Genomic DNA, 27,008 nt, shown 5'->3' with positions numbered 1-27,008 from the left:
TGACTGTGTGGCAGTGAGTGACTGTATGTGGCATTATGTGTCAGAGGATCTGAAGGTTTGCTATGGTGAGCTAATGTGTGAGTGTGTGTGTCTACATGCGGGTTGCATGACTGTGTGGTCGTGAGTGACTGTATGTGGCATTATGTGTCAGAGGATCTGAAGGTTTGCCATGGTGAGCTAATGTGTGAGTGTGTGTGTCTACATGCGCGTTGCATGACTGTGTGGCAGTGAGTGACTGTATGTGGCATTATGTGTCAGAGGATCTGAAGGTTTGCCATGGTGAGCTAATGTGTGAGTGTGTGTGTCTACATGCGCGTTGCATGACTGTGTGGCAGTGAGTGACTGTATGTGGCATTATGTGTCAGAGGATCTGAAGGTTTGCCATGGTGAGCTAATGTGTGAGTGTGTGTGTCTACATGCGCGTTGCATGACTGTGGGGCAGTGAGTGACTTTATGTGGCATTATGTGTCAGAGGATCTGAAGGTTTGCCATGGTGAGCTAATGTGTGAGTGTGTGTGTCTACATGCGCGTTGCATGACTGTGTGGCAGTGAGTGACTGTATGTGGCATTATGTGTCAGAGGATCTGAAGGTTTGCCATGGTGAGCTAATGTGTGAGTGTGTGTGTCTACATGCGCCTTGCATGACTGTGTGGCAGTGAGTGACTGTATGTGGCATTATGTGTCAGAGGATCTGAAGGTTTGCCATGGTGAGCTAATGTGTGAGTGTGTGTGTCTACATGCGCCTTGTATGACTGTGTGGCAGTGAGTGACTGTATGTGGCATTATGTGTCAGAGGATCTGAAGGTTTGCCATGGTGAGCTAGTGTGTGAGTGTGTGTGTCTACATGCGCGTTGCATGACTGTGTGGCCGTGAGTGACTGTATGTGGCATTATGTGTCAGAGGATCTGAAGGTTTGCCATGGTGAGCTAATGTGTGAGTGTGTGCGTCTATGACTGTGTTGCAGTGAGTGACTGTATGTGGCATTATATGTCAGAGGATCTGAAGGTTTGCCATGGTGAGCTAGTGTGTGAGTGTGTGTGTCTACATGCGCGTTGCATGACTGTGTGGCCGTGAGTGACTGTATGTGGCATTATGTGTCAGAGGATCTGAAGGTTTGCCATGGTGAGCTAATGTGTGAGTGTGTGTGTCTATGACTGTGTGGCAGTGAGTGACTGTATGTGGCATTATGTGTCAGAGGATCTGAAGGTTTGCCATGGTGAGCTAATGTGTGAGTGTGTGTGTCTACATGCGCCTTGCATGACTGTGTGGCAGTGAGTGACTGTATGTGGCATTATGTGTCAGAGGATCTGAAGGTTTGCTATGGTGAGCTAATGTGTGAGTGTGTGTGTCTACATGCGGGTTGCATGACTGTGTGGTCGTGAGTGACTGTATGTGGCATTATGTGTCAGAGGATCTGAAGGTTTGCCATGGTGAGCTAATGTGTGAGTGTGTGTGTCTACATGCGCGTTGCATGACTGTGTGGCAGTGAGTGACTGTATGTGGCATTATGTGTCAGAGGATCTGAAGGTTTGCCATGGTGAGCTAATGTGTGAGTGTGTGTGTCTACATGCGCGTTGCATGACTGTGTGGCAGTGAGTGACTATATGTGGCATTATGTGTCAGAGGATCTGAAGGTTTGCCATGGTGAGCTAATGTGTGAGTGTGTGTGTCTACATGCGCGTTGCATGACTGTGGGGCAGTGAGTGACTTTATGTGGCATTATGTGTCAGAGGATCTGAAGGTTTGCCATGGTGAGCTAATGTGTGAGTGTGTGTGTCTACATGCGCATTGCATGACTGTGTGGCAGTGAGTGACTGTATGTGGCATTATGTGTCAGAGGATCTGAAGGTTTGCCATGGTGAGCTAATGTGTGAGTGTGTGTGTCTACATGCGCCTTGCATGACTGTGTGGCAGTGAGTGACTGTATGTGGCATTATGTGTCAGAGGATCTGAAGGTTTGCCATGGTGAGCTAATGTGTGAGTGTGTGTGTCTACATGCGCCTTGCATGACTGTGTGGCAGTGAGTGACTGTATGTGGCATTATGTGTCAGAGGATCTGAAGGTTTGCCATGGTGAGCTAATGTGTGAGTGTGTGTGTCTACATGCGCCTTGCATGACTGTGTGGCAGTGAGTGACTGTATGTGGCATTATGTGTCAGAGGATCTGAAGGTTTGCCATGGTGAGCTAATGTGTGAGTGTGTGTGTCTACATGCGCGTTGCATGACTGTGTGGCAGTGTGTGACTGTATGTGGCATTATGTGTCAGAGGATCTGAAGGTTTGCCATGGTGAGCTAATGTGTGAGTGTGTGTGTCTACATGCGCGTTGCATGACTGTGTGGCAGTGAGTGACTGTATGTGGCATTGTGTCAGAGCATCTGAAGGTTTGCCATGGTGAGCTAATGTGTGAGTGTGTGTGTCTACATGCGCCTTGCATGACTGTGTGGCAGTGAGTGACTGTATGTGGCATTATGTGTCAGAGGATCTGAAGGTTTGCCATGGTGAGCTAATGTGTGAGTGTGTGTGTCTACATGCGCCTTTCATGACTGTGTGGCAGTGAGTGACTGTATGTGGCATTATGTGTCAGAGGATCTGAAGGTTTGCCATGGTGAGCTAATGTGTGAGTGTGTGTGTCTACATGCGCCTTGCATGACTGTGTGGCAGTGAGTGACTGTATGCGGCATTATGTGTCAGAGGATCTGAAGGTTTGCCATGGTGAGCTAATGTGTGAGTGTGTGTGTCTACATGCGCGTTGCATGACTGTGTGGCAGTGTGTGACTGTATGTGGCATTATGTGTCAGAGGATCTGAAGGTTTGCCATGGTGAGCTAATGTGTGAGTGTGTGTGTCTACATGCGCGTTGCATGACTGTGTGGCAGTGAGTGACTGTATGTGGCATTATGTGTCAGAGCATCTGAAGGTTTGCCATGGTGAGCTAATGTGTGAGTGTGTGTGTCTACATGCGTGTTGTATGACTGTGTGGCAGTGAGTGACTGTATGTGGCATTATGTGTCAGAGGATCTGAAGGTTTGCCATGGTGAGCTAATGTGTGAGTGTGTGTGTCTACATGCGCCTTGCATGACTGTGTGGCAGTGAGTGACTGTATGTGGCATTGTGTCAGAGCATCTGAAGGTTTGCCATGGTGAGCTAATGTGTGAGTGTGTGTGTCTACATCCGCGTTGCATGACTGTGTGGCAGTGAGTGACTGTATGTGGCATTATGTGTCAGAGGATCTGAAGGTTTGCCATGGTGAGCTAATGTGTGAGTGTGTGTGTCTACATGCGCGTTGCATGACTGTGTGGCAGTGAGTGACTGTATGTGGCATTATGTGGCAGAGGATCTGAAGGTTTGCCATGGTGAGCTAATGAGTGAGTGTGTGTCTACATGGGCTTTGCATGACTGTGTGGCAGTGAGTGATTGTATGTGGTATTGTGTCAGAGCATCTGAAGGTTTGCCATGGTGAGCTAATGTGTGAGTGTGTCCATTAAGTTGTGGGGGGATCATGCGCATGCTTTTGAAGGGAATTCTTGGGATGGTTTGAATGTACCCAGATAATCAGACTGGGTGCAGACCAGACCCCCCGCGGGGGGCGGGAGGGAAGGGTGTACACAGATGCTCAGAATTCCCATATCCCTGTCGGAACTCACAGAGCAGAGGGCAGCCTTACCGCCCTCATGTAGATTGTGGGCACTTCACCATTGGAATACCCCCTGCAGGGAATGCCCGCTTGAGGTTCCCCAGGAGACCCATCACAATGGACTCAACTCCAGTGCCTCCTTCCATCGCCTTTGTCTCAGAGTGGGATTGGAGAAGGCAGGCAGTGCCAAGTCACCAGGGTTGTGGTGGGGTTAGTGTTGACTGCGGTGAGTATGGTGAAGTAAGGCAGCGTTGGGCCATCACTCGATGCTGTCCTCTTTCACCCCATTTAGCGCAAGGCAAACCATATGGCCTGTGTAGGGGCAGAGATTTGTATTTTCGTGGCCTGGATGTGGTTGAAACAGAGGCTCTAGAGTGTTCTTGGTCTCACTGTGGTTGTGGAAGAAGTTCTAGTGTGCATTCAGTCAGCCTAAGGCTATGACAGAGGCTCTAGAGTGCTCCTGGTCTGACTGTGGAAAAAGTTCTAGTGCTCTTGGTCTGGCTGAGAATATGGTGGAGGCATGGGATGCGTTTGGTCTGCTGTGGTTGTGGAAGAGGTTCTGGCATGTTATCAGTCAGGCTAAAGATATGACACAGAATGTAGAGTGCCTGGGTTTGGCTGTGGTTGTGGAAGAGGCTCTAGTGTTCTTGGTCTGGCTGAGCACATGTTGGAAGCATAGGATACTCTTGGTCTGTCCGCTGTTGTGGCAGAGGTTCTAGTGTCCTCTCGGGGTGGCTGTGATATTGGTGAAGATCTAGTATGCTTTTTGTCAACCCATGGTTTTGTAGAGGTGTGTGGTCGTCCTGGCAGAGGATATCGTGACGGTGTAGTATGCTCACTGTCTGGCATGGTTTTGTAGAGGTGTGTGGTCGTCCTGGCAGAGGATATCGTGACGGTGTAGTATGCTCACTGTCTGGCTGTGGTTGTGGAAGAGGTTCTAGATTTCTTATAGCCTGGATGTGATTATGGTGGAAGCATGAGATGTTCTTGGTCTGCCTATGGTTGTGGTACAGATTATGGTAGTGTTGAAAGTATGTCTGTCGTATGGCGGAGGCTCCGTTGCTTCGGAAAGCTAGGTCTGCGCTCAGGAAATACCGTAATAATAATATTGATAATAATAATAATAATAATAATTAGTATATTCTTGGTGTGTCTGTGGTTCTGGAAGAGGTTCTTTACTTCTGCTGGTATTGCTGTGGAAAGGATAGAGGGGTAGTATGCTCTTTCTCTGCCTCAGGGAGACGTTCTAGGTTCTAGGTGGCTCAATGGAATGGGGATTAAGCTACCCTTACTGGTACTTGGAATCTGCCGGTATGTCCGACAGACCGAGTTCTAGTAGCAGTAATTCCGTTTGGTGGTATCCTGCTGGATTAACTGGCAGGATACCACCACACATGTAATGAACCTCAAAGCTTGGTTTACAAATGGAGAAGGACAAGTGACATAGGGGCCCCTGGCCATTAGGAACCCTGTGTAGGGAAGGTGATGCTTGATCCGGCTTCAGGTTCCGGTCCAGTGGCTAGTACAATGATCTCTGTCGCTCAATATGATACTTCAAAGGCTTGCTGGCAGGATAGCCAAGTGGCCACATGCATGCATGCACTCAAACACACTCACACAGAACACGCAAATGCACGCATAGAACTTGATCATCTAATGCGTCAAATAGGCATTTCTGCGTCGACCTTTAGAAGGAAAACTTTACTGGCCTCTGGAAACGCACAAGAGACTATAAAATGCAAGCTTTGCTGGGTATCGGAGACCTGAGGCACCCAAATGGGCAGGCTTTACACACTCATGAGGTCCATTTCCATAGGGCACACGCATTCATATCCATTAAGAGGTCCAAGGTGGAAAGACAAATGAAGGATTCTCTGGTTCCTGGAACACCAGGGTTTCCCTGGAGACCCGGTAACGCGTGCCTATGTCATGGGATGTTGGCATAGCCCTCTCCACGGTGCGCAGTGGTACACCGAGAGCATGGCATCACCTGTCCAATGACTCACTGAGAAACCAAGAGCATAGAACCACCCTTCCTCTCTTGGGCCCACAGCAAGTAACATCAAGAGCACAAACACACACACACACACACACACACAGCACTGCAGCAAGAGCAGGATGCTTCCTGCCCCCACTATGAGCTCTGCACGATGGGCAGCAGGTTACCAGGCCCCCCACACAATCATCCACCAGAAAGCTCAAAGGAGAGTACTACCAACCCCTGCACCATGGCCTCAATGCCACCTCCCTCTCCCCTGCCACTTGGCTTCCCAGAAGGACAAACGGGCATTGGGCACCGCGGCGGGCCCTGACGGCACGAGCAGCTGAGGCCTTCACCTGTATCGCTTGTTATCCACCGGGACAATGTCCATGGCAATGTAGTACTGCTGCTGCGGGTCCAGGCCGCTGATCTTCACCCTCATCGCAGGGAACATTCTCCTGAGAAGCAAGAAAACAGAGGCAAGGAAATGTGAGAAACACAAAAAAAGAAGCCCAAGATTCCCGCGCCCCGAAACATGCACATTCCCCTATTCTGGGCACCCTAAAAGATGTGACCTCTGAGAGTTGTTCCATCCTACCACTTCTGCACATCCCTTGATCCGCCCCCCCACCAATACCATCGTCAGACAGGACCCGCAGCAGCGAGCTGGCGGCGGCCAGGGGCAAGCTTCGCGGTGCAGTGGTGTACCAGGCTTTCTTCCGCTCCCTGGACTTGAAGTAGGAAATAGAAGTAGGCCACGCAGGCGCAGGCATGTCTCACTCTCTAGCACCGCCCCCAGCCCTGATGTCATCTCCCAGGCTGCTGCCTCAAGTATCCTGGCCCTTTTCACCTACTTTATTTCATTTATTTCTTTTAATTATTGCTCACTACATTAATGAATGACCCGCTCCTGGCAACCATCTGCTGGGAGAGCATTAATAAAGAGAGGCCCTTAAAGGCTGCCACTGAGGAATCCGGGAAAACAAAGAAAGCATTTCTATCCCTGTTTGAGAGGTAGAAATTCTAGAGCGCCAAAGCGCATTGGGCATCCAGGTGCTACACTGAACAAAGACAACATGGAGAAGAGAACATGCCAAAGAAAATAAACAGAACAAAGACAACATGGAGAAGAGAACATGCCAAAGAAAATAAACAGAACAAAGACAACATGGAGAAGAGAACATGCCAAAGAAAATAAACAGAACAAAGACAACATGGAGAAGAGAACATGCCAAAGAAAATAAACAGAACAAAGACAACATGGAGAAGAGAATATGCCAAAGAAAATAAACAGAACAAAGACAACATGGAGAAGAGAACATGCCAAAGAAAATAAACAGTGGGGGACCCTACCTAGGCAAATAGTCTGGCTTTCTGCAATTTCCTAAAGATAGGAGGGTTATTTTCTTCTTCCAGATACTCTGGGAGCTCATTCCAGGCCTGTGTGGTCAGAGTAGGAAAAGACGTCCATTTTGAGGCGTTCTCTTGAAACGTTGGACAATTAAGCTATGTGCACCAGAGGACCTAAGGTTTCTAGCTGGCTTGTAGAATTGTAGGGTCTCCCTGAGGTAGCACGGTGCGGTTCCAAACAAACACTTATGGCCTAGCGTGAATATCTTAAACTGCACTCTAGCTACAACAGGGAGCCAGTGACGCTCCCTCTGGGCCGGGAATATTGTACACTGTACGTACGTGCAGCATCATTATGAAGCTCTTGAAGCTTATTCAGACATTCCCTGCTTGCTCCACCAAGCAATGTGTTGCAATAGTCAAGCCGGGGTAGGAGGATAGCTCGGACCAACTTCTCACGGATTGTCTGAGTGACCAGAGGGCAGTTCTGTCTCAGGACTCTTAAATAGTCGGAATTCGTTGTTGCATACTTCCACTGGGACGTTTTTCAACATTATGCAGTTTTGTTTTGTACCCCCAAGGCTGAGTCATATCTACCCATGCTATATTAAGCTTCCTGTGCTGTGTTTCTAGGGTGTCCTTCTGGTCCAGTCTGTGTGTATGTATTAGAGCAGCATTTAGATGTTAAAAGATTCAACAACAAAGGTATGAAATAACATACGCCAGCGGATATTACACTTCTAGCGTATGTGAAATAACATATGCCAGTGGATATTACACTTCTACCTTATACGAAATAACATACGCCAGCGGATATTACACTTCTAGCGTATGCGAAATAACATATGCCAGTGGATATTACACTTCTAGCTTATAGGAAATAACATACGCCAGCGGATATTACACTTCTAGCTTATACGAAATAACATACGCCAGTGGATATTACACTTCTAGCTTATACGAAATAACATACGCCAGCGGATATTACACTTCTAGCTTATACGAAATAACATACGCCAGCGGATATAACATACGCCAGCGGATATTACACTTCTAGCTTATATGAAATAACATACGCCAGCGGATATTACACTTCTGGCGTATACGAAATAACATATGCCAGTGGATATTACATTTCTAGCTTATTTTAATAGTTTGACAGTAGTGTGATTAGCACTGTCACAATTAACCATTGCATGTACATGTGATAAGACATACAAGTTTATAAAGGCATTTTATATAAATGAGTCAATTGCGGGCCTGTACGAACGGTACGGCATTCATTCATCCCCTGTTTTATTTTTGCACGTGAATGAAACACACGTCCTCAGTTGACATGCGCGTGGAGGTTCAGAGAATCCCCGACGGCGGCTTAAGTGAGACTCTAGTGGTTTTGGGAAAAATTAGCAGAAATTCAAGAGGTGGGAGAGGATAGTCAGTGCCAGTCTCTTGAAGTGAGTGAACCAGACAGGTGCCATTGGGTAATACCTGGGAAGAGGAGAAGGGAATCCTGGGGGGGCAGCGTTTGTGAGAGCAGAGATTCAGGGGAGTGGGAGATATGTTTCAGTAAGTCAACATGGGCAACATGTCTGCAGCACCCAAATAAGCAAGAGGCAGGGGAAGACTTTCCGCTCCTGGTCCTGCACTTTTCACAACTGCAGCAACACTTACTGTGTGCATTAGGGATGCCAAAACTGCGTGTGGTCAATTGGACCTGTCCTCCAATACATGCTCCCCACCCCGTCACAAGTCGCTCTGGAGAACATGCACCAGTACAAGTATATTCATGGGTATTGCACCACGATGGTGAAGATCCACGAAGGTTGCACTTTCAGTTCCATCCACCATCTTAGGGCTGAAGGGGGAGGGGCGCAGATCCTATCTGCAAAAGATTAGGGAAGAACAACACATGGGGCCAGGTTACAGAAACTTTGCACGGGTGCAAGTGCAAAGTTTGCACGGTATTAGCACTAGGGCAAAGGTTGCCCTCCCTATTTAAAAAAAAAACACTGGGACACATTAAAATACCATTGCACCTTGACAAGTGCAGTTTGGTATATCAAAAGCACCAGGGCTTAAATTGCCGTAGTGCTAAAAAGATACATTTTGGATGCATTTTTACATCAGGGCAAAGTTTGCCCTAGTGCTAATACCACTCTGTATTAGCACTAGGGCAAACTTTGCCCTGGTGCAGAAATGTAGTGAAAAGGCATGTTTTTTACACTAGGGCAATTTTAGCCCTGGTGATGCTAATTAGCTGGACCGGTCCTTCCTCAAAGACTTGGTTTCTTCCAAGAGGATCTCCTTTGCCAGGAATCATAATGCGCCAGTCCTAGGTGTTCCCTCCCCATGAGGGGTTCTCTCTAGGTCTTCCCCTTAGACGCCCACTGTTTCTCAGTCCCTACTCTGCTGAGAGCATTGTGCCTGCTGAAAGGGGTCCTGTATTCCTCTTTAGGCGTTGCCATCCATCACCCGAGCAGGTACTGCATGTATGTCCCCCACTGCCATGTATCACCACAGGCCCTGCCCCCACGGGGGCCTCCACCAGAGTCATGGCTTCTTGGGGAGCCTCACTGGAGGCTCTTCCTCCTCTTCCTCTGTGCTCGAGGGAGCCTCCTTCTTCTTGCCCTCCTCACCCTGCACCGGACGGCACCCATAACGCCACAGCCTCCACAGTTGGCTCTGATGCCCAATGATACTACATGACCCATGCCTCTGCACCAGTCCCAACAGAGCATGAGGCTCCTCCCATCCTCCACCCTCATAGGGGAGCTCCCTTCCTCCTACACCCGACCTCTTCTTCTCAGCGCCATGATGGCACGTTTCCCCTCTTTTATAGAACCGGACAATTGGGGAAATCAGAAAAACAAAAGCACCCAGAGAAGCACACCCAAGGGACAAGACACAAAACGAAACAACACTGCGTCACTTTAAAGATAGACACAAAAAGAATGACAAGCACACAACAAACACATGCGGGTTGGTGATAACAACAAACAAGCAGGAGGAAACTGGAAAATAGCGGACATTTGTTTTCGTTTTTTTGTGGAAAGGAATAGGGACAGCAATTTGTGTTCATATTTTAAAGATTTTTCAGGGGAGACAAAGGGGAAATGGACAGGAGGAAAGGACATTGATTTTTTATTATAAGGAGGAAACTATCACAATACTGAACAAGCAGATAGAGGGGGACACAAACTGACAACAACAACTCTGCATACAACATCAAAATACACAAAACAAACACCAAAGTACAAAACTTGCTGCTAAAACTGGGGGAAACGTCCTAATACACTGCAAGTGTGCTCATGCCCCCCAAAGCACCTTCCTCACGGCATAGCAAAACCTGCAAAGGAACAGGAAGTGAGCTGAGGCATTTATAGAGAGAGCATTGCACTTCCTTTCGAAGATCCGTGAGATCTGATTGGCTGAACAAATGCAACAAGTCAGCTCAAGATTTGACCAACATTCTGAAGCTCCTGATTGGATGACCAATCATAGGGAGAGAATTGGAAAATCACTGTAGATTGAAAGAATCACACCAAGGAGATTGGGGGCCCTGCGAGTCTCACTTCAGGAAGTTCATTCAGCCTTAAGCAATAGACCTTATACATACGCTTCTTATACATTCCCAAATCTATGAGTGAAGCTGAAAATGTGGATTTAAAATGTGTGAACCTCTGTAACACCTGTAATACTTACCCTGTAGAAAGTCTCATTTACACACGCGTAGCACAGAAACACTTCATGGCCTGAAAGCATTGCATGCAAGTATGGGCAAAGGTCCCATTCACAAAAGCAAACATGAAATGCTGAGAAGCAGGGTGCGCAGAGTGCATTGAGTGTCCCCAGAGTGCTTTAGTATTCACTTCACCTGCGGCCTCTTCCTCTGTATCTGATCTTTTTTGTCCCAAACCTGGCACTGGGGAAGTGCAAAGTGGACAGGGGTGGCATCTTTTCAGACCCCTGATTACCTCGAAGTGCCAGGGCTGGGAAGACTCACACAACACCAGTGTTGCTAAGGGTGAACGTGTTCTTGGGCCCTTTGAGGGTGGCTGCTTGGGTGCACACTCTGCATCCACATGGGTGCAGGGCTGTAACCCTATATACATTTACTGGCAGCCCTTTGAGGGTGGCTGCTTGGGTACACACCCTGCATCCACATGGGTGCAGGGCTGTGGCCCTATATACATTTACTGGCAGCCCTTTGAGGGTGGCTGCTTGGGTACACACCCTGCATCCACATGGGTGCAGGGCTGTAACCCTATATACATTTACTGGCAGCCCTTTGAGGGTGGCTGCTTGGGTACACACCCTGCATCCACATGGGTGCAGGGCTGTGGCCCTATGTACATTTACTGGCAGCCCTTTGAGGGTGGCTGCTTGGGTGCACACCCTGCATCCACATGTGTGGAGGGCTGTGGCCCTATATACATTTACTGGCAGCCCTTTGAGGGTGGCTGCTTGGGTACACACCCTGCATCCACATGGGTGCAGGGCTGTAACCCTATATACATTTACTGGCAGCCCTTTGAGGGTGGCTGCTTGGGTACACACCCTGCATCCACATGGGTGCAGGGCTGTGGCCCTATGTACATTTACTGGCAGCCCTTTGAGGGTGGCTCCTTGGGTGCACACCCTGCATCCACATGTGTGGAGGGCTGTGGCCCTATACACATTTACTGGCAGCAGCCCTTTGAGGGTGGCTTCTTGGGTGCACACCCTGCATCCACATGGGTGGAGGGCTGTGGCCCTATATACATTTACTGGCATAATTAACGTGGCATGAAGCCGTGCACGACTAGAGATCTGTAGTATGCTACGTGCACAGCTCTCAAATCATGAGGCAAAGTGCAATTTCTCTGCAATAAATGCCCTAGAGGCTCCTCGGGAGCCACACATTCAAGTTTCAGTTTGAGTAGAAGCAGCCAAGTGCCACTAGCAGCTGTTGTGTGTGCACCCTCACAGATGCTAGTGGTACATTTGAGGGCTCATTTTGTGGGAATATGTACTGATTTGGCCACTGGCAGCTCGTATAAATGTTAATTGGAGGACTGCCCATAATGCCATTAAAACTACCATGCCACTGTAATAAAACATGCCCACATTGGCTGCACCAACGTATGCCAGTATCATAAGTAAGACACTCATCATGTTGGCTTTGCCCGTGATGCCAGTAAAAACTCTATGCCACTGTACGAACACATGTCCATTCTGGCTGCACTAACATAGACTAGTATGCCCATGTAAGAACGCAAAAACACTCATCATGTTGGATTTGCCAATAAGTCCAGTAAAAATATTGAGCTTTCAGTTTGAGACCTACAGGCACCCTCTGCCCCCATGCAGAACCCTTCCACCAAGGAGAAGCAGCTCACTTCCCATGCCCGATGTGCACAAAGTGTGTAATCATAGCACTGATTAATACAGAGCCTAGCAGTGGTCCATCGACATGAGGTGCTTGTGCTAGAGGCTGTTGTTAAATAGCAAAAGATGGAGAAGTGTGTGAGTACCTGACACGGATGTAAGTAGCTTACTGTATGATGGCAATACATGTCATATGTTTTACATTAACATATCCTGGCAAATCCTGTCAAATGATGGTAACTTGCACATGTGTTTGTAACGCTGGGCACATTTTGAAGGTACACTGGCATGTGATTTCAATGTCTACAGTAGCAACAGAGAAAACATGTTCACTATACACAAGCCAAAACCGCTGGATTTGTCAAGGCTTGTTTTGCAGCTTTGTGCATTAACATTTTTTCACAGTAAATAACACACATGCACGCATACACACACATGACAATGTTTCTACACACCAGGCGCAGGAAGCAATCCCCTTAAACAAAACAGTTCCCCCAGCCTTCAAACTTTCAATGTTTCTAACTCCTGGTCCCGTTTCTAAATCTTAAACAACAGCAACAAGTATAATGGCTAACTGTTTTGCCTTTTCCCCAACACATTTTTTTTTTTTGCCTACCAGTAAACAGCATAGTTTGGCAACATAACTGAGTCCAGGTCATGTGAACACTTTCATGTATCTGATCAGTGTATTCTGGGAGCTGTAGTCTTTTTTAAATTTATTTTGATTTCATTCAAACTGATAAACAATTTATTTTTGCAAATTAAAATACAAGCATTTTGATAAAAGCTGTAGTCTTTTTTTGTTTTGTTTCAACTGGATTAACATACAAGAAAACAAGGAATTTTAAAATACACCCCAGTGGGGTTCACACTAGTTGATATGGAGTCACTCATTTGATCGCTAGAAAACATCTCAGAACCCAGAGAATGAGCCGAGTCACCCACTAAAAGACCGAGAACGAACGTCTATTGCTCACTTCCTTATAAGTTAAGAATTCCTTTGGCCATTCCCTCCAATCCTTCACCTCTGCCCGCAATCTCCTATTCGTCCAGGCCGTCTCTGGCCCTTTTAATTAGGCCAGCATAAGCATCCTTGGTAGTCCATCATAAGCCCCCAGTACTATGCAGCAATGATCACAATGTTCCCGGCTGTGCCTTTGGCAGGTGGGGGCCCTCTTAATAGAACTCTGAGTAAAATATTGTATGGTATGGTAGGGGGGGGTGGCTATGGGCAGGCTTCTGTCTCTTCTGTCTCCTGTCTGCCTAGTGCTGCTACCTGTTAATGATGTTCAAATGCAGAGGCTCCATGCTCTACCAGGTGGGAGATTTCACAAGATGTCTGTGCTGTGCCACTACCCCTCTCTGTGCCCCAGGCCACTGCCAGGTTTGCCCATCCCTGGACACGGCACTGCACACAGAACTATGATTGCATGTAATTAGTGTGTGTGCATATGAGGTCACTGGGGGTTGCTGGGTTACTGAGAGTGGTCTTACCAGACTTCTAGAAAGTGGTGCTGACTGGCATAGCCTGGAGCAGCTGCTGCTCAGGGAACATGGCTTCAAGCGAGTCGATTGACAGGGCCGTCACTTGAAGAAGGCAATGCTGGTCTAAGCCCAAGCACCCTCAGCACAAGCACCCTGACTTGCCGCTGTATGCACTCTCAGGCCTCCTTGCCCTGAAGCAGAAATAGACTTTGATATGAGGCAACATGTTTGTTTACGTTTAACCCCATGTGTGCAGGTTAGGCAACGCTGGAATCTTTATTAATATTATTGGGTTATTTATTGAGCATGGACCCCCACCTTCAGGAAGCAACGGCTCATAGGGGGGAATGACACGCGGAGGGAAGCAGAGATACAAGGAATCAATACGCGGTAGCGGGAAGGTAACAATGGCAGAGGGTGGGCAATCTGGCAGCAAGGGATCTATAAACAGAGGGGAGTAGATCATCCAGTCTCAGGTTTGGTGCAGAGTGGAGGGTGTGTGGACCTGGGTGTTAGGCTCAAAACTAGAGTCGGGTTCAAATGACTCACCGGGTCAGAGCCAGGCTGAGCACCCTCGCCTATCTCTTGCCAAAGGCCTTTTGGCAAAGGCATAGTTTGTAACAATTTGGGCGTGCCATTACGTGTAAATCTGTGACACAGTTTGTAATGTGATCTCAACCTTTTTGTCATAGGTGGGGAAATCACACATGTGTGGCATGGGGCGTTAATGAATCTTTTATGCAACCGGGGTGTGGAGGATTTCCTCAGAAGGGCCTGGCTGCTGATGTTGGCTCCATGTTTCCATGAGGGAGTGTACACTGAGATTGGGTTGGGTTCTGGACAACCCTAAAGCGGGAAGAACTTGCATGAGTGCGTTGATGGGGGCATCCACAAGGCGCGATAGTGGTGCTTAAATGGCTTTTTTGTGACTGCAGTTGGCGTGTAATGTGTGTGTATCAGGTTGGAAAAGTGGTCTATCCGCTCCAACGGGAAGTGTGTCTTCCATTAGAGTGAGGGCAATGCGGTGAAGCCTACGGTGTTAGCATCCCCTTTGTTGTGAGAAGAATGGTGAAGTCAGTGGCGGTTGGTGATTTTTCTAAGTGGTTCATGTAAACGCTTTTCCCCAAGTTGGTGAGAATCCGTAAACTGCAGAATCGCAGTCAGGACTATTTGCTGTCTCCCAAACTGTTAAATGTATTTTTTACGCACTTACTCTGCCTGTGCAGACTATTATCATCTCAGAATTTCAAGGACTCTGAGTGACTGTTTGTTTTTCCCCTTGTTCCCACCCTCCTTGAGCGCTTTGAAACACTTGCCTGTGTGTAGGCGCTATGTAAATAAACAATGCCATACCAAATGTAGCAAGTAATCGCAAAGCCACATGAGAGTTTGGGGCACCCTGCAAGTGGTATATTTTACACCTCTCTTCTAAAGAGAAGACAAAAAAAGCTGCTTGATTTACAGGCCGTTCTGTAGATGAACACATGAAATAATGCAATACTTAAGATGTCCGGTCACCAACAGTACACCAGAGTATACCAATCTGAGAATGGCGTGCCTAACAGAAACGCGGGATGCACAGTAGACGCATGGCACTGGCACAGTGCCTGGTGCACTGTGCCCTTCATATTAGGTGAACTTACAGAAAGCTAGAGCCTGAAAATAGAATTTACTGAAATATTTTTTTTCACCGAAAGCAAATGGTACACACACATTTTTTACTTAAAAGAAATATTTCCTGACTAAAAAACAGATTGCTAAAAAAAACTATGGGCCCGATTTATGGAAAAGTGTGCTGAGATCCAGCAAAGGCTGCACACAGAGTGCGCCGCTGCGTGAACCTGCGCGCATACGTTTTTCTGCGTGCTCTGCGTATTCATGGAATTGTTTACGCAAAGTGACCGTGTACGCAAGTCGTGGCCAGAACACCCCCAACGCGCCCCCACGCAAAGCAAAAAGAGGCAGAAAAAGCTAGCTTGTCATGCTCCTCGGACGTAAACACATGCATCCTTGAAACAGTGCGCGTGGTCCCCCGCAACTATGTCTTTACCTCGGGGACACTGCGCGGGGTCCCCCATAGCTATTACCGGCACCCCGACAACATGCGTACACATTTCCGTAACTCAGGTAAAACTCTGGAACTTCTGCGTGCAAACAAACCATTCATGCACCCCTCTACACTGCATATCCACACCCCTGAGTTAGTTCCGAACACCGTCTGCGTGCACGTACCCCTAAATCCCACATGCAATCTCACTGCACAGAGATGATTCCTATGCACAAGTGTCTGTACGCCTTCCTTTGGGTGGCGGATAGATTGAAGGCTTTGTGTGGCCATTTCCCGACGAGAGCTTGCGCTGTCAAATCCATGAATACCCTTTGTTCTGCACATTTGTGGCCGCGCGTTGGACTGCCTTCGGCCGTCCCTTGAGACGCCCACATTTGTCCTTGTTTTTCCTCATTTTGCATGTTCCGCCCCTACTATGGCCTCTGCGCAGGCCACACCCACGCTCTGCGGGGTGTCTTGCGCAGGGTGATCAACTGCACGCAGAAATGTGCCGAACCTGCGCGAAGTCCCAGCAAAGTACGAAGAAATCCGACGCAGTCTATTCCATGAATCGACAAATGGGATTTCGCGCACGGTTTGGCGCACCAAGTCTCTATTTGCCACGCAGAAAATTACATGAATCACGCCCTAAAGGTTTATCCTTTTGTTTCTTCTCATGAACATATGAACATGTGTAAAACGACTTGCAAATGAGTTATATATTCTTGAACAAGCAACATTTTAGCAAATTATTTGCGCCTCTCTGAACGTGAACGTTTGAATGACCACGCAACATTGCCTTTGGTTATTGAAGCCTGTGCCAATTACAGTCCCATTTCGGGAACACAGAAGTCATTTTTGTTAAATTAATAAAAGTTCAAACAAGTCCTAAAAAGTAGGAACAGAAAATTAAATCGCGTTCCTGGGCATTCCTGCTTTTATGTTTTCCTCGTGTGTGTGTGTCTTTCTAATTATAATCACACCACTTGTGTAGCTGTTATGTGCTACGCGGTGAAGTGAATTATTTTAACAGCATTTCCCCTTAAAAGTCTTTAATTTGTGTAACTAAACATTAAAGGATGTTTTAAAAAATATAATTCATATATGTTTTTTAAAAAAAAAAAAATATGATCCCTTTTAAGTGCCTTGGCAGTGTGTTTGCAACTGAAGGTACTTATCAGTGTTGACCTGTGGCCTGGAAGTCCAGGTTCAGCTCATTCTGATTTCTCTTCATCGCTGTTGACCTTTTTCTCCCAGGGGGGCACCGTTTATTGCTCTTCTTAACTGGGGGGGAAGTGACTCTGGGCTTGGGATTCAGTGCGTGCTGTGTTATTCTGAAATACCTTCCTGTCCATGGTGTGATAAAAAGATCCTTTAACAATACATGAGCTACAAATTCAAATTAAATATGCCAATCTCAATAGCACCGGCCATGCCAGTGTTGCAGCAGTAAAATACACTAGTGTGCCAGTACATATATAGGCCAAGAAAACAGAGTGATGCAAGACAGAACAAAGCAATGCCCCAAATACATTGTCACCAGTGCTGGTATCGTTTTCACTGCGGCAACAAAGGCAATGTATGTCTTACTCTGGCATCACATTTGAATGGGAAAAATGTAGGCATATGTATACTTCCACAAGAAAATGTGAACGTCATTCTCAGAAATGCGTGCCAGGGTTGTCCCAGTAAAACACATTCTGACTAGCTCCAAAATAATTAGGATGCCAGTTTCAATGATTCCATTCCATGGTTGCCCCAGAGAAACACAAATATTTTATATGGCTCCAGAAAATGATGACTCCAGCCTCAACAAAGTTATGTCAGTCCTGCCACAATAAAACCCAGTATCTTGCTGTTCTCTATGGCGCCCAAAGAACAATGTGATTGTTTCAACAAACCAATGCCACTGTTGCCCCAGTATATCGCATTATCACCCAAGGTTGAATTGTTTTGCTGACATAAAACTGGTCTGGCCAGTTTCTTGTTGCAATGTAAATCTACATTGCCCCAAAAACATAGTGATGTCACCCTTCCCCATTAACCCTCTACAAATAGTAAATGTTCCTACTGGTTGTTTTTTAAACCATTTAAAATTATCATTTCCATAATGTGATATTGTCAACAAAGATACGAATAAACCACAGATTCTATTCAATATCCAATAGCACACTATGTATAAACAAACTTTTTTTTCAAATTATACAAAGGTAAAAAAGATTTCAATCAATAGTGTTGTATATAAAAAATCAATTTGACAGACAATAATGACTCTGATGAATTAATTGTAATCAAACTGGAGCGCATAGTAAATGCAATTGGTTATTTACAATGCACTTAATACCCAGAGGTTTCTAAGGGCTGAGCTGGGAATTGAACCCGTGGTGTTCCATGTCGTCTTGTTTCTAAAAACGTGCACGTTGCCCCTGAGCTATCCTCCCAAAACAATGCAGCATCTACCAGTGTAATAAGTGAAACAGTACCTGCATGCCTTGTAATGTTAAGGATAAATCAGAAACTTTGCGTCACACACCGGCTGTGAGGTCCAGAAGAACCACATGTTTGGGCCATTTCTTTAGCACCTCGAGTGCACGTGTTTATGTTGGCGATTTATGGAGTCGCATGTGTGCGGGTTCGGAATTATTTTGAATGCGTGCTATTGTACAAATAGTCCATGAATTTGATTTATTTGTCGATAAGTCGATAAGTTCGGAATTCGATTATTTGGAACATCATTTTAGTTGAGTGTAGACATATGGAAATGTTTTATTTTTATCGATAAATGTATGTAGAGCGTATATGTGTGTGTAAGATCAAATTTTGATCAAAATCACAATACAATAATCGAACTATTAGGTCACATAATGTAAACATGCTTCCACTCTTTTTCCTTTGTGCCATTATTGGAAGAAACAGCTTTCAGTGCCTATAGAATTCATTTCCATCTCGGGAGGTGCTTATTTCCTTGATGGGGTCTGTGGTTCCTACCGCTAAGTGGGCATATGTGTGGCTGGCCGCACCACACAAGACACCAGAAAACTAAGCAACTCTTTCAGGTGAAATGAAAGAAATAGGAACGAATGGTGCCATAGGAGGATCTGCTTGCAAGCACCTTTGTAAGTTCATCTCAAGGGTCAGTGTTGAGTGTATTGAGTTCAATTGTGGTGCAAAGATGTCTTTGTGACTCTGGTGTGCACTTGAATAAACCTTCACCGGAAGCATTTGTAAATCCGTTACTAGGTGAACCAGATGGATATTTGTCACGCCAATTAATTCATACGATTGATTATCGTCTGTTAAGTAGATGTTTTACATGACATTGTTACTGTATGTTTACTACCGTTGTATACAATGATATTAAATAAAAAAAAAGTGTTGCTATACTTATTCTCCTCTTCACCACTGAATAACCTACGCCTTATTAATGTGTTTGATGAAAGTAACATCTTTTGAATTAATGATAACAAGCCAACCCCGCCCCATGGCATGTCCCATTGCCCCTAAATTGCTACATGCCACTTAGGTTGAGCCCAGAACTATCCCATGTCACACCAAATCGCCCTCATATTAACCCCAGTACTGCCCATCTCATTGTCCCCCGAATTGTCCCAGCACCCCTACTGCACCGAGAACTGCCCCATGCCACTTAACATTGCCCCATGATTTGCACCATGGTACCCACATTGCCCTCAGAACTGCCCCATGCCGCTTACCATTGCCCCACGATTTGCCACATGGTACCCACATTGCCCTAAGAACTGCCCCATGTCACTTAACATTGCCACCATGATTTGCCACATGGTACCCACATTGCCCTCAGAACTGCCCCACGATTTGCCTCATGGCACCCACATTGCCCTCAGAACTGCCCCATGACACATCTCATCACCCCGATTTTCCTATCGCTCACCTTGCCCCTGGCACGCTCCTATGTCATGTCACATTGCCCCCAAATTGCCCCATGTCACCCCCATTATTCCCACCACTGCCTCATACACCTTCCCATTCTCTCTGGATTTCCTGACCCACACACATGCGGGTGCTGCCAGCCATTAATATAGAGAACCAGAGGCCCACTGGTCTACAGGGATGTTGAGAGGAGTCAGGCACCTCGATTCCTTTAATTATAGACATAGTACAATGCCGAGTTTTGTATAGTGCTGCATACAGTGGGTAGAGGCTTCAGAACCCTTTGGGTTGAAGGTCTTAGAATTGGCAATTGTAACCCAGAGCCCCTCCTCATTGGAGGCGCCGACACTAATGGTAGAGTCACCGACACTAAGGGTAGGTTCACCAAGGCTCGCAGGACTGGGACAGAGTGGGACACATGTCAGGTTCGGCATTTCCGTGTTGCCCCTTTCACCTCACACCAGAGGGCTCTCACAGAGGGAACACTGGTTGACAGGTGAGACCTACGCACCTGCATCAGGGAACCTTCTCATTTTGAAACCCGGGGCAAACCTTGGCGGGAAGCACAGGTGACGTGCGTCTTTCCTCCCATCAACTCAACTCCATTGGGTGCCCTTCTAGCTCTGTCCAGAAGGCTGGTTTCCCCTTGCAATGTGTCAGGGTTTAACCCATGTACATGGACCACCCGTACATTCAAACCATCATCTCCTCCCTCTATTAGTGTAGAGGAGCCCCCCTGCCACACTCAAGTTAGCCCACTGCTCATGAACCATTGCGTCACTACCAGAGATCCCAAGAACTCAGCAGACCTCCAAACTTTTCTTTCCAGAGATACGTTTTCAATTGGCTGTTATCGCGCAACTACAGGCATTAATGGGATCACGTGACCTACCCAACGAACAACACAATTCTTCTCAACCCGCTAAAGGCACAACTTCTGTCATTTGCACTGTCTACGATGATGAAAGAAGACCGACAGGTGGAGTCTACACCTTGGGACCTCCCAGCGGACATAAAAACTGGTGACTACCCTACTCTCCTCGCACATATTGTGACAAATAGGGTTCTTGGCTCCTAGATCACCTGATTGCAAGACGAAGCGCTACCGTCTCAGCTACATTTCACCGCTCACGTTCTATGGTGTCCTTCAAGATTCCACCCTCTCTTCCCACCTTTTAAATATATATGTGTTCCCCTTGCCCCCCCACTGGTCAGATCTTCTGAATTCACTTTTGCATCTACTCAGACGATGCTCACATCATTAGACTTGACGACTTCCCTTCCTAAAGCTTGAAGGCAATCTTTCCTGCATAACGGCTGACTTCCTCAAACTGAATGGATACAAGAAGTCGACGTCATCTTCTGGAGTACTTCCTTTAGACCCTTGCTTGCCTAAGCGCTGGCATGTTCCCCTCAACCCAAGTCAAAAAATCTTGGCTTCTGTCTTGACAACCACCTCTGCCTGCCTTCCAAGAATGGTGGTCATTCTGTGTCTCTTCTACCTGTGTCTTCTGAGAATTGTACTGCCTTACTTGACTTTACCCTAGGCCATCCTAGGCAGCACCTCCATCTCATTGATATTACACCAGGGAACCATCGGACGTTGCCACCCCTCTGTTGATATGTCCACATCTCCCCTCCCTTGATGTCTCTTTACTGATCCTCTATTGGCTTGAAGTCGAACACATTTAAATCCTCCTGGCTCATCCACTGAGCCCTCCCTTGCCTGGATCTCCTTTCCTAACTCAGATGTTTCTGCAGCAACGACTCCCAGATTCCTTTCCTCATCCTCTTCTAATCTAGTGCACACCTGGCAGCACTGTCATTCCAGATGACTGAAAGTCACCTGACCTTTCACAAGGCTCGTATGACCGCTTTCTTCATCATGTGGCATCGCATGTTGCCCCTGTTACCAAGGGACAACTTTGAATAATGCATATTTTCTTTTTAACAATTCTTGCCCCCTCCCTCGTTGATCCACACCCATGTACCCCTTACTGATTGGCTATGTTTAAGTTGCCTGGTTAGTGGAAGTATCATGTTTTTGAGAATACGTTTTAAGCTATAATCATGGGAATACCTTCAAGACACCCCACTAAAATACTGGTAGCCCCCAAAAGTCAGAGCGTGTTAACTCATTTGGCAGGCACAAGCAAGCAGTGACATTGCCAGCTTCCCACAGGAATCTGGTGGTGACCAGTTATGCAGTTGGCATTTCTCTGCCTGGTTTGCCTGGGCAAATACACAAAACGGTATGCGCCACAAATCCCATGTGTGTTTTTCTGCACAGTTTCAATGGATGCTACTGCCCCTGAGTTGCAAAGACCCTTGAACTGGAGTATGCAGGGCACAACCGTCTTCTCACTCTCCCACAGACATGATCAGGCCACAACCGTCTTCTCAATCTCCCACAGACATGATCAGGGCACAACCGTCTTCTCAATCTCCCACAGACATGATCAGGGCACAACCGTCTTCTCAATCTCCCACAGACATGATCAGGGCGCAACCGTCTTCTCAATCTCCCACAGACATGATCAGGGTGCAACCGTCTTCTCAATCTCCCACAGACATGATCAGGGTGCAACCGTCTTCTCAATCACCCACAGATATCATATAGGTGCAACAATCTTCTTCATCTCCCACAGGTATTATCAGGGCTCAGCCATCTTCTCAATCTCCCACAGACATGATCAGGGCACAACCGTCTTCTCAATCTCCCACAGACATGATCAGGGTGCAACCGTCTTCTCAATCACCCACAGACATGATCAGGGTGCAACCATCTTCTCAATCACCCACAGATATCATATAGGTGCAACACTCTTCTTCATCTCCCACAGGTATTATCAGGGCTCAGCCATCTTCTCAATCACCCACAGACATGATCAGGGTGCAACCGTCTTCTCAATCACCCACAGACATGATCAGGGTGCAACCGTCTTCTCAATCTCCCACAGACATGATCAGGGTGCAACCGTCTTAACAATCACCCACAGACATGATCAGGGTGCAACCGTCTTCTCAATCACCCACAGATATCATATAGGTGCAACAATCTTCTTCATCTCCCACGGGTATTATCAGGGCTCAGCCATCTTCTCAATCTCCCACAGACATGATCAGGGCACAACCGTCTTCTCAATCACCCACAGACATGATCAGGGTGCAACCGTCTTCTCAATCACCCACAGACATGATCAGGGTGCAACCGTCTTATCAATCTCCCACAGACATGATCAGGGTGCAACCGTCTTCTCAATCTCCCACAGACATGATCAGGGTGCAACCATCTTCTCAATCACCCACAGATATCATATAGGTGCAACAATCTTCTTCATCTCCCACAGGTATTATCAGGGCTCAGCCATCTTCTCAATCTCCCACAGACATGATCAGGGTGCAACCGTCTTCTCAATCTCCCACAGACATGATCAGGGTGCAACCGTCTTCTCAATCACCCACAGATATCATATAGGTGCAACAATCTTCTTCATCTCCCACAGGTATTATCAGGGCTCAGCCATCTTCTCATTCACCTACATATGTGATCAGTGCGCTACCATCTTCTCAATCACCCACAGACATGATCATATCACAACCGGAAGTCGTGGCTCGTGTAGCCACCATACAGTTACAAAAACACTTGGAAGAAACTAACATTTTACATTCTCTGGTTTTATAGAGCATCACAGCACTGAAATTATCCTCTTACATCTTCAGAGCCAGATGCTGGACTACATGGACAGGAGCAAGGCAGGCCAATTGATACATCTTGACTTATCGGCAGCCTTTGATCTCCTGGACCATGTAAACCCCCTTTGCCACATTGTCTATGACAGGCCACTGCGTCCCATTAGCCGTGAAGTGGCTGGAGTCTTTTCTGTCAGGCAGAATGTCAAGAGTTTCCTGGGGCCAAGCATCCTTGGGGTCTATATTGTCTACCTGTGCAGTGCTATTACCACCTTAAGGGTCCAACAAATCACGGGCTTGGCGGATTTACCCCCAGCTCTGAGCTGCGGGCAAATTCGGCACGGTTTTACTGCTTTTCGGCGCTATTACTGCCGGTGGTAACACCGCTGGCAGTAATAGAGCCGAACATTCCCCATTGGGCCCAATGGGGAATGGGCACTTACCATTTTGCCAAACCCATGATCCGGTGCTAATATCTCTGGGGGGTTTGGTGGCAACGCTAATAGCCCCAGCGGTGTTACCACCGGGGTTACCACCCATCTCGTGGTGATAATCCTCAAATTGACTACTGTAATGCCTTGTAAGGGGGAGAAAGTAAAAGCTGCATACAAAAACTCCAGGTTTTTCAAAATTATGCAATTCACATCATCAAAGGCGTAGCTAGACGAGAACATATAACTAAGGTTAGGAGGGAACTTCATTCGCTACCAGTTAATCTCAGGATCCCTTTTAAGATCCTGACCCTAGCACATAAATGTTTATATGGACATGCTCCTAATTCCCTGAAAAACGTTCTTACCCCCCAAGCCTTTGGGAGATCCACTAGATCCAACAACGCCATTCGCCTCCTCTGCCCAAGGATCAAAAGAAGGCGGGATAGAGGTCGCTCTTTCCCGTTCTGTCTACTCTACCCTGGAACGAACTCCCAGTAGAAATGCGCTTAGAGAAGAACCCCCAAACATTCCGGAAAAGGCTAAAAGATGTGTTTATTTGAATAAATAGACTTCCTTACTCACCATGAATATTTCTGTCCCCTTCATATTTATTAGCCTCTCCCCTGTACATGGTTTGTTAGCATTGTCTGTATGTTGTCTTTCGTTACACGTGCGCCCTGATGACTGTGGGCTACATAACAGAACATAACATAACCATCTTCTTAATCACCCACAGATCTCAGGGCGTGGCCAGCTTCTCAATCACGCTATGAACACTGCGGCTTCTGAACGAGTACATACAAAGCCACTGGGAATTTACTTGGATCTCAGGATAGTGCCTTAAAGAATGAGGCTTGACCTAAGTACTCCCTTTATTTACACCATAGGCAGCACGGGACCTAACCTCTAGTGCCTTCTTGCCTCTTTAAAGAATTGATCACCTTATAAATGGAGATCTTTCTACTCGTAGCACAGGCTGATCCCAAAATCTTTAGGCACCCACCTGAGCCATCGCCAATAAGCTTGAAGCACAAACTCAAGAGAGGGGGCCCTGGTTCCCCATGTCAGTGACCAGCACCAGAGGTAAGAAGCAATTACCTTAATCCTAGGGGAGCGTCAGCGGACGCCCTTCTTGGCTGCATAATCTACTTATATCAGCTTATCACCAAGAGGGGTGATTCCACTAGTCAACAGCGCCCCTGACTTTACAGCACTGCCTCCTTAAACCACAAATACTTCATGAGGCACACAACTAGGGTACTTCTGCTCCCCAATGCCTCCGCCGTGAACTGGCATTACATCTAATGTGGAAGTCCCGCTCAGTGTTCTTGGAATAGCCTCACCAAATCTTCTTAGAGGGATGTTATCCAATATTCTGGGTGGTCACCACCATCTTGCGTTCCACTCTAGGTTCGGACGACGCAGAACCGTCCTCACTGCTGAACCAGGAGAGCCCCCGGATCAAAGAATAAGTGGTCCTGCTCTATCTGCTCCCTCCGAGCTGTTTACCACAAACATCTCCAACCTCAGGATACTGATGAGGGACACTGATAGGCCGTGGCCCTCTCAAACACACCACATCCCAAAGCAAAGCTCTGCATTAAAAGATCCGACTTATTTTCACTAAACTCATATTATTTTCCTGCACAGATGAAGTATCTGGGACCAGAAATGGGAGTGGCTGCGATGGCGGGAACCTTCCATAACACACGAGTAGTCAGAAAGCCTTTACCATGGGGCCAGAGATACCTACCCCCAAAGCATGCCATGGAAAATGGACTTCAGGACCAAGGACAGCTACTGTGCTGTCCAGAATGCTTCACTGCCATGAGAACCTATTGACTCTATGTGTTCCCATGAGTGGCAGCCACCTCATTTACAGCCAACCACGCACGGGGTCAACATTTTGCAATAATAAGACCAGATCTGGAGAAGATTGTAAAAACGGAAATCAAGACTACAACTCCCAGAGTGCCATGTTTTTTTACACTGAAAATATGGAGTCCAAGTAACAGAGAGCTGTAAACTTGTCATAATTGCTGAAATGTGGCATAGGGTGGCACAACAGTCTCGATTTGTCACCTCCAGGGCCTCATGTAAACCCTTCTGCAGATCACTCATTGTAAATTTGTCGGTAATTCTGACAGGATACCGGCAAACTGACCTGCCATTTTCACTCTTTGATTTCCCCAATTACCGGGATATTACAGGTGGCGGAAAGGGCAGTAAATCCCCACTCCATGCAGTCCGGTAGGGGATTGCTGGTGTTTCGGCAACGGTAATGCCAGTGCCAGATATACTGGCTGCTTTCTGCCAGCAAGGGGCTGAATTGCCTCCAGCTCTTGGCTGGAGGTAAAGCAGTGAACCCCCACCAGCAAACCTGTAGTTTGCCGGTCCAGGACAGGTCGCAGTCACTGAATTACCCACACTTTTAACAGCATTTTTTCTGGACCAGAAAACTTGTAATGAGGGCCAAGGGGTGAATAAGGGTGCCTTGTTGCCACAAACACAGCATTTATAAAGCACAGACTGGTGGGTGCCCTCGAACCCCCATTGCTCTTTCTCGAGTGTGGGAAGTTTCAGAAGGCAACGGAAGTGCTCTTGGAAAAGTGCATATAATGATTGGACAGGGGGAGCAACAACAAACACCAAGAGGAAACTGCAGAGCTCGACACAAAGCTCCAGCCCCGAGGATGAAGTGCTGGCACGGGCCTAGCCCCTTATGCAACTACGAAATATTGAATGGATTAGGATGATGTCAGTGCGGAGGACCGCACCATGAAATCTTGCAACAGGCCCATCGTTCAGGAGCAGACGTTATTTCTGAACTCCGCTTTCTTGGAAGGAGAGGGAAGAAATCTTGGCTCACAGCTGGAGTTAATGGGACGTGTCCTTGTTGGGCCCTCCACTGTCCCTGGAAGTGACCAAGTTGGGTACGACCAATCAACTGCATGACCCTGTGGGATTGACAAATCACCTGCATGCCGGTCAGATGAATGCCCTGAGCCAATTGGCTTTATGGGCCTAGGGAGTTAGACCGAGTGCCACCAACCAATGAAGCTCCCGACCTTAACATGCCAATGAATTGGCTGCATTTAATTAAAGGGCT

General features: G+C 47.1%; 1 protein-coding gene across 1 annotated transcript in view; it reads right to left on the bottom strand.

Annotated features, from left to right (window-relative positions):
* TBX15 (T-box transcription factor 15) overlaps positions 1 to 27,008 on the bottom strand; it is a 306,509-nt gene that overhangs the window by 100,531 nt on the left and 178,970 nt on the right. Inside the window, exon 3 of the mRNA XM_069635753.1 lies at positions 5,971 to 6,072. Coding sequence (XP_069491854.1) covers positions 5,971 to 6,072 — 102 coding nt within the window. The remainder of the gene's footprint in view (positions 1 to 5,970; positions 6,073 to 27,008) is intronic.

Source organism: Ambystoma mexicanum, chromosome 7p (genome assembly GCF_040938575.1).
Source record: "Ambystoma mexicanum isolate Mex_15411 chromosome 7p, UKY_AmexF1_1, whole genome shotgun sequence".
Classification (NCBI taxonomy): domain Eukaryota; kingdom Metazoa; phylum Chordata; class Amphibia; order Caudata; family Ambystomatidae; genus Ambystoma; species Ambystoma mexicanum.
Note: the sequence above shows the minus strand (reverse complement) of the source record. Positions and strands in the feature narration are given on the sequence as shown.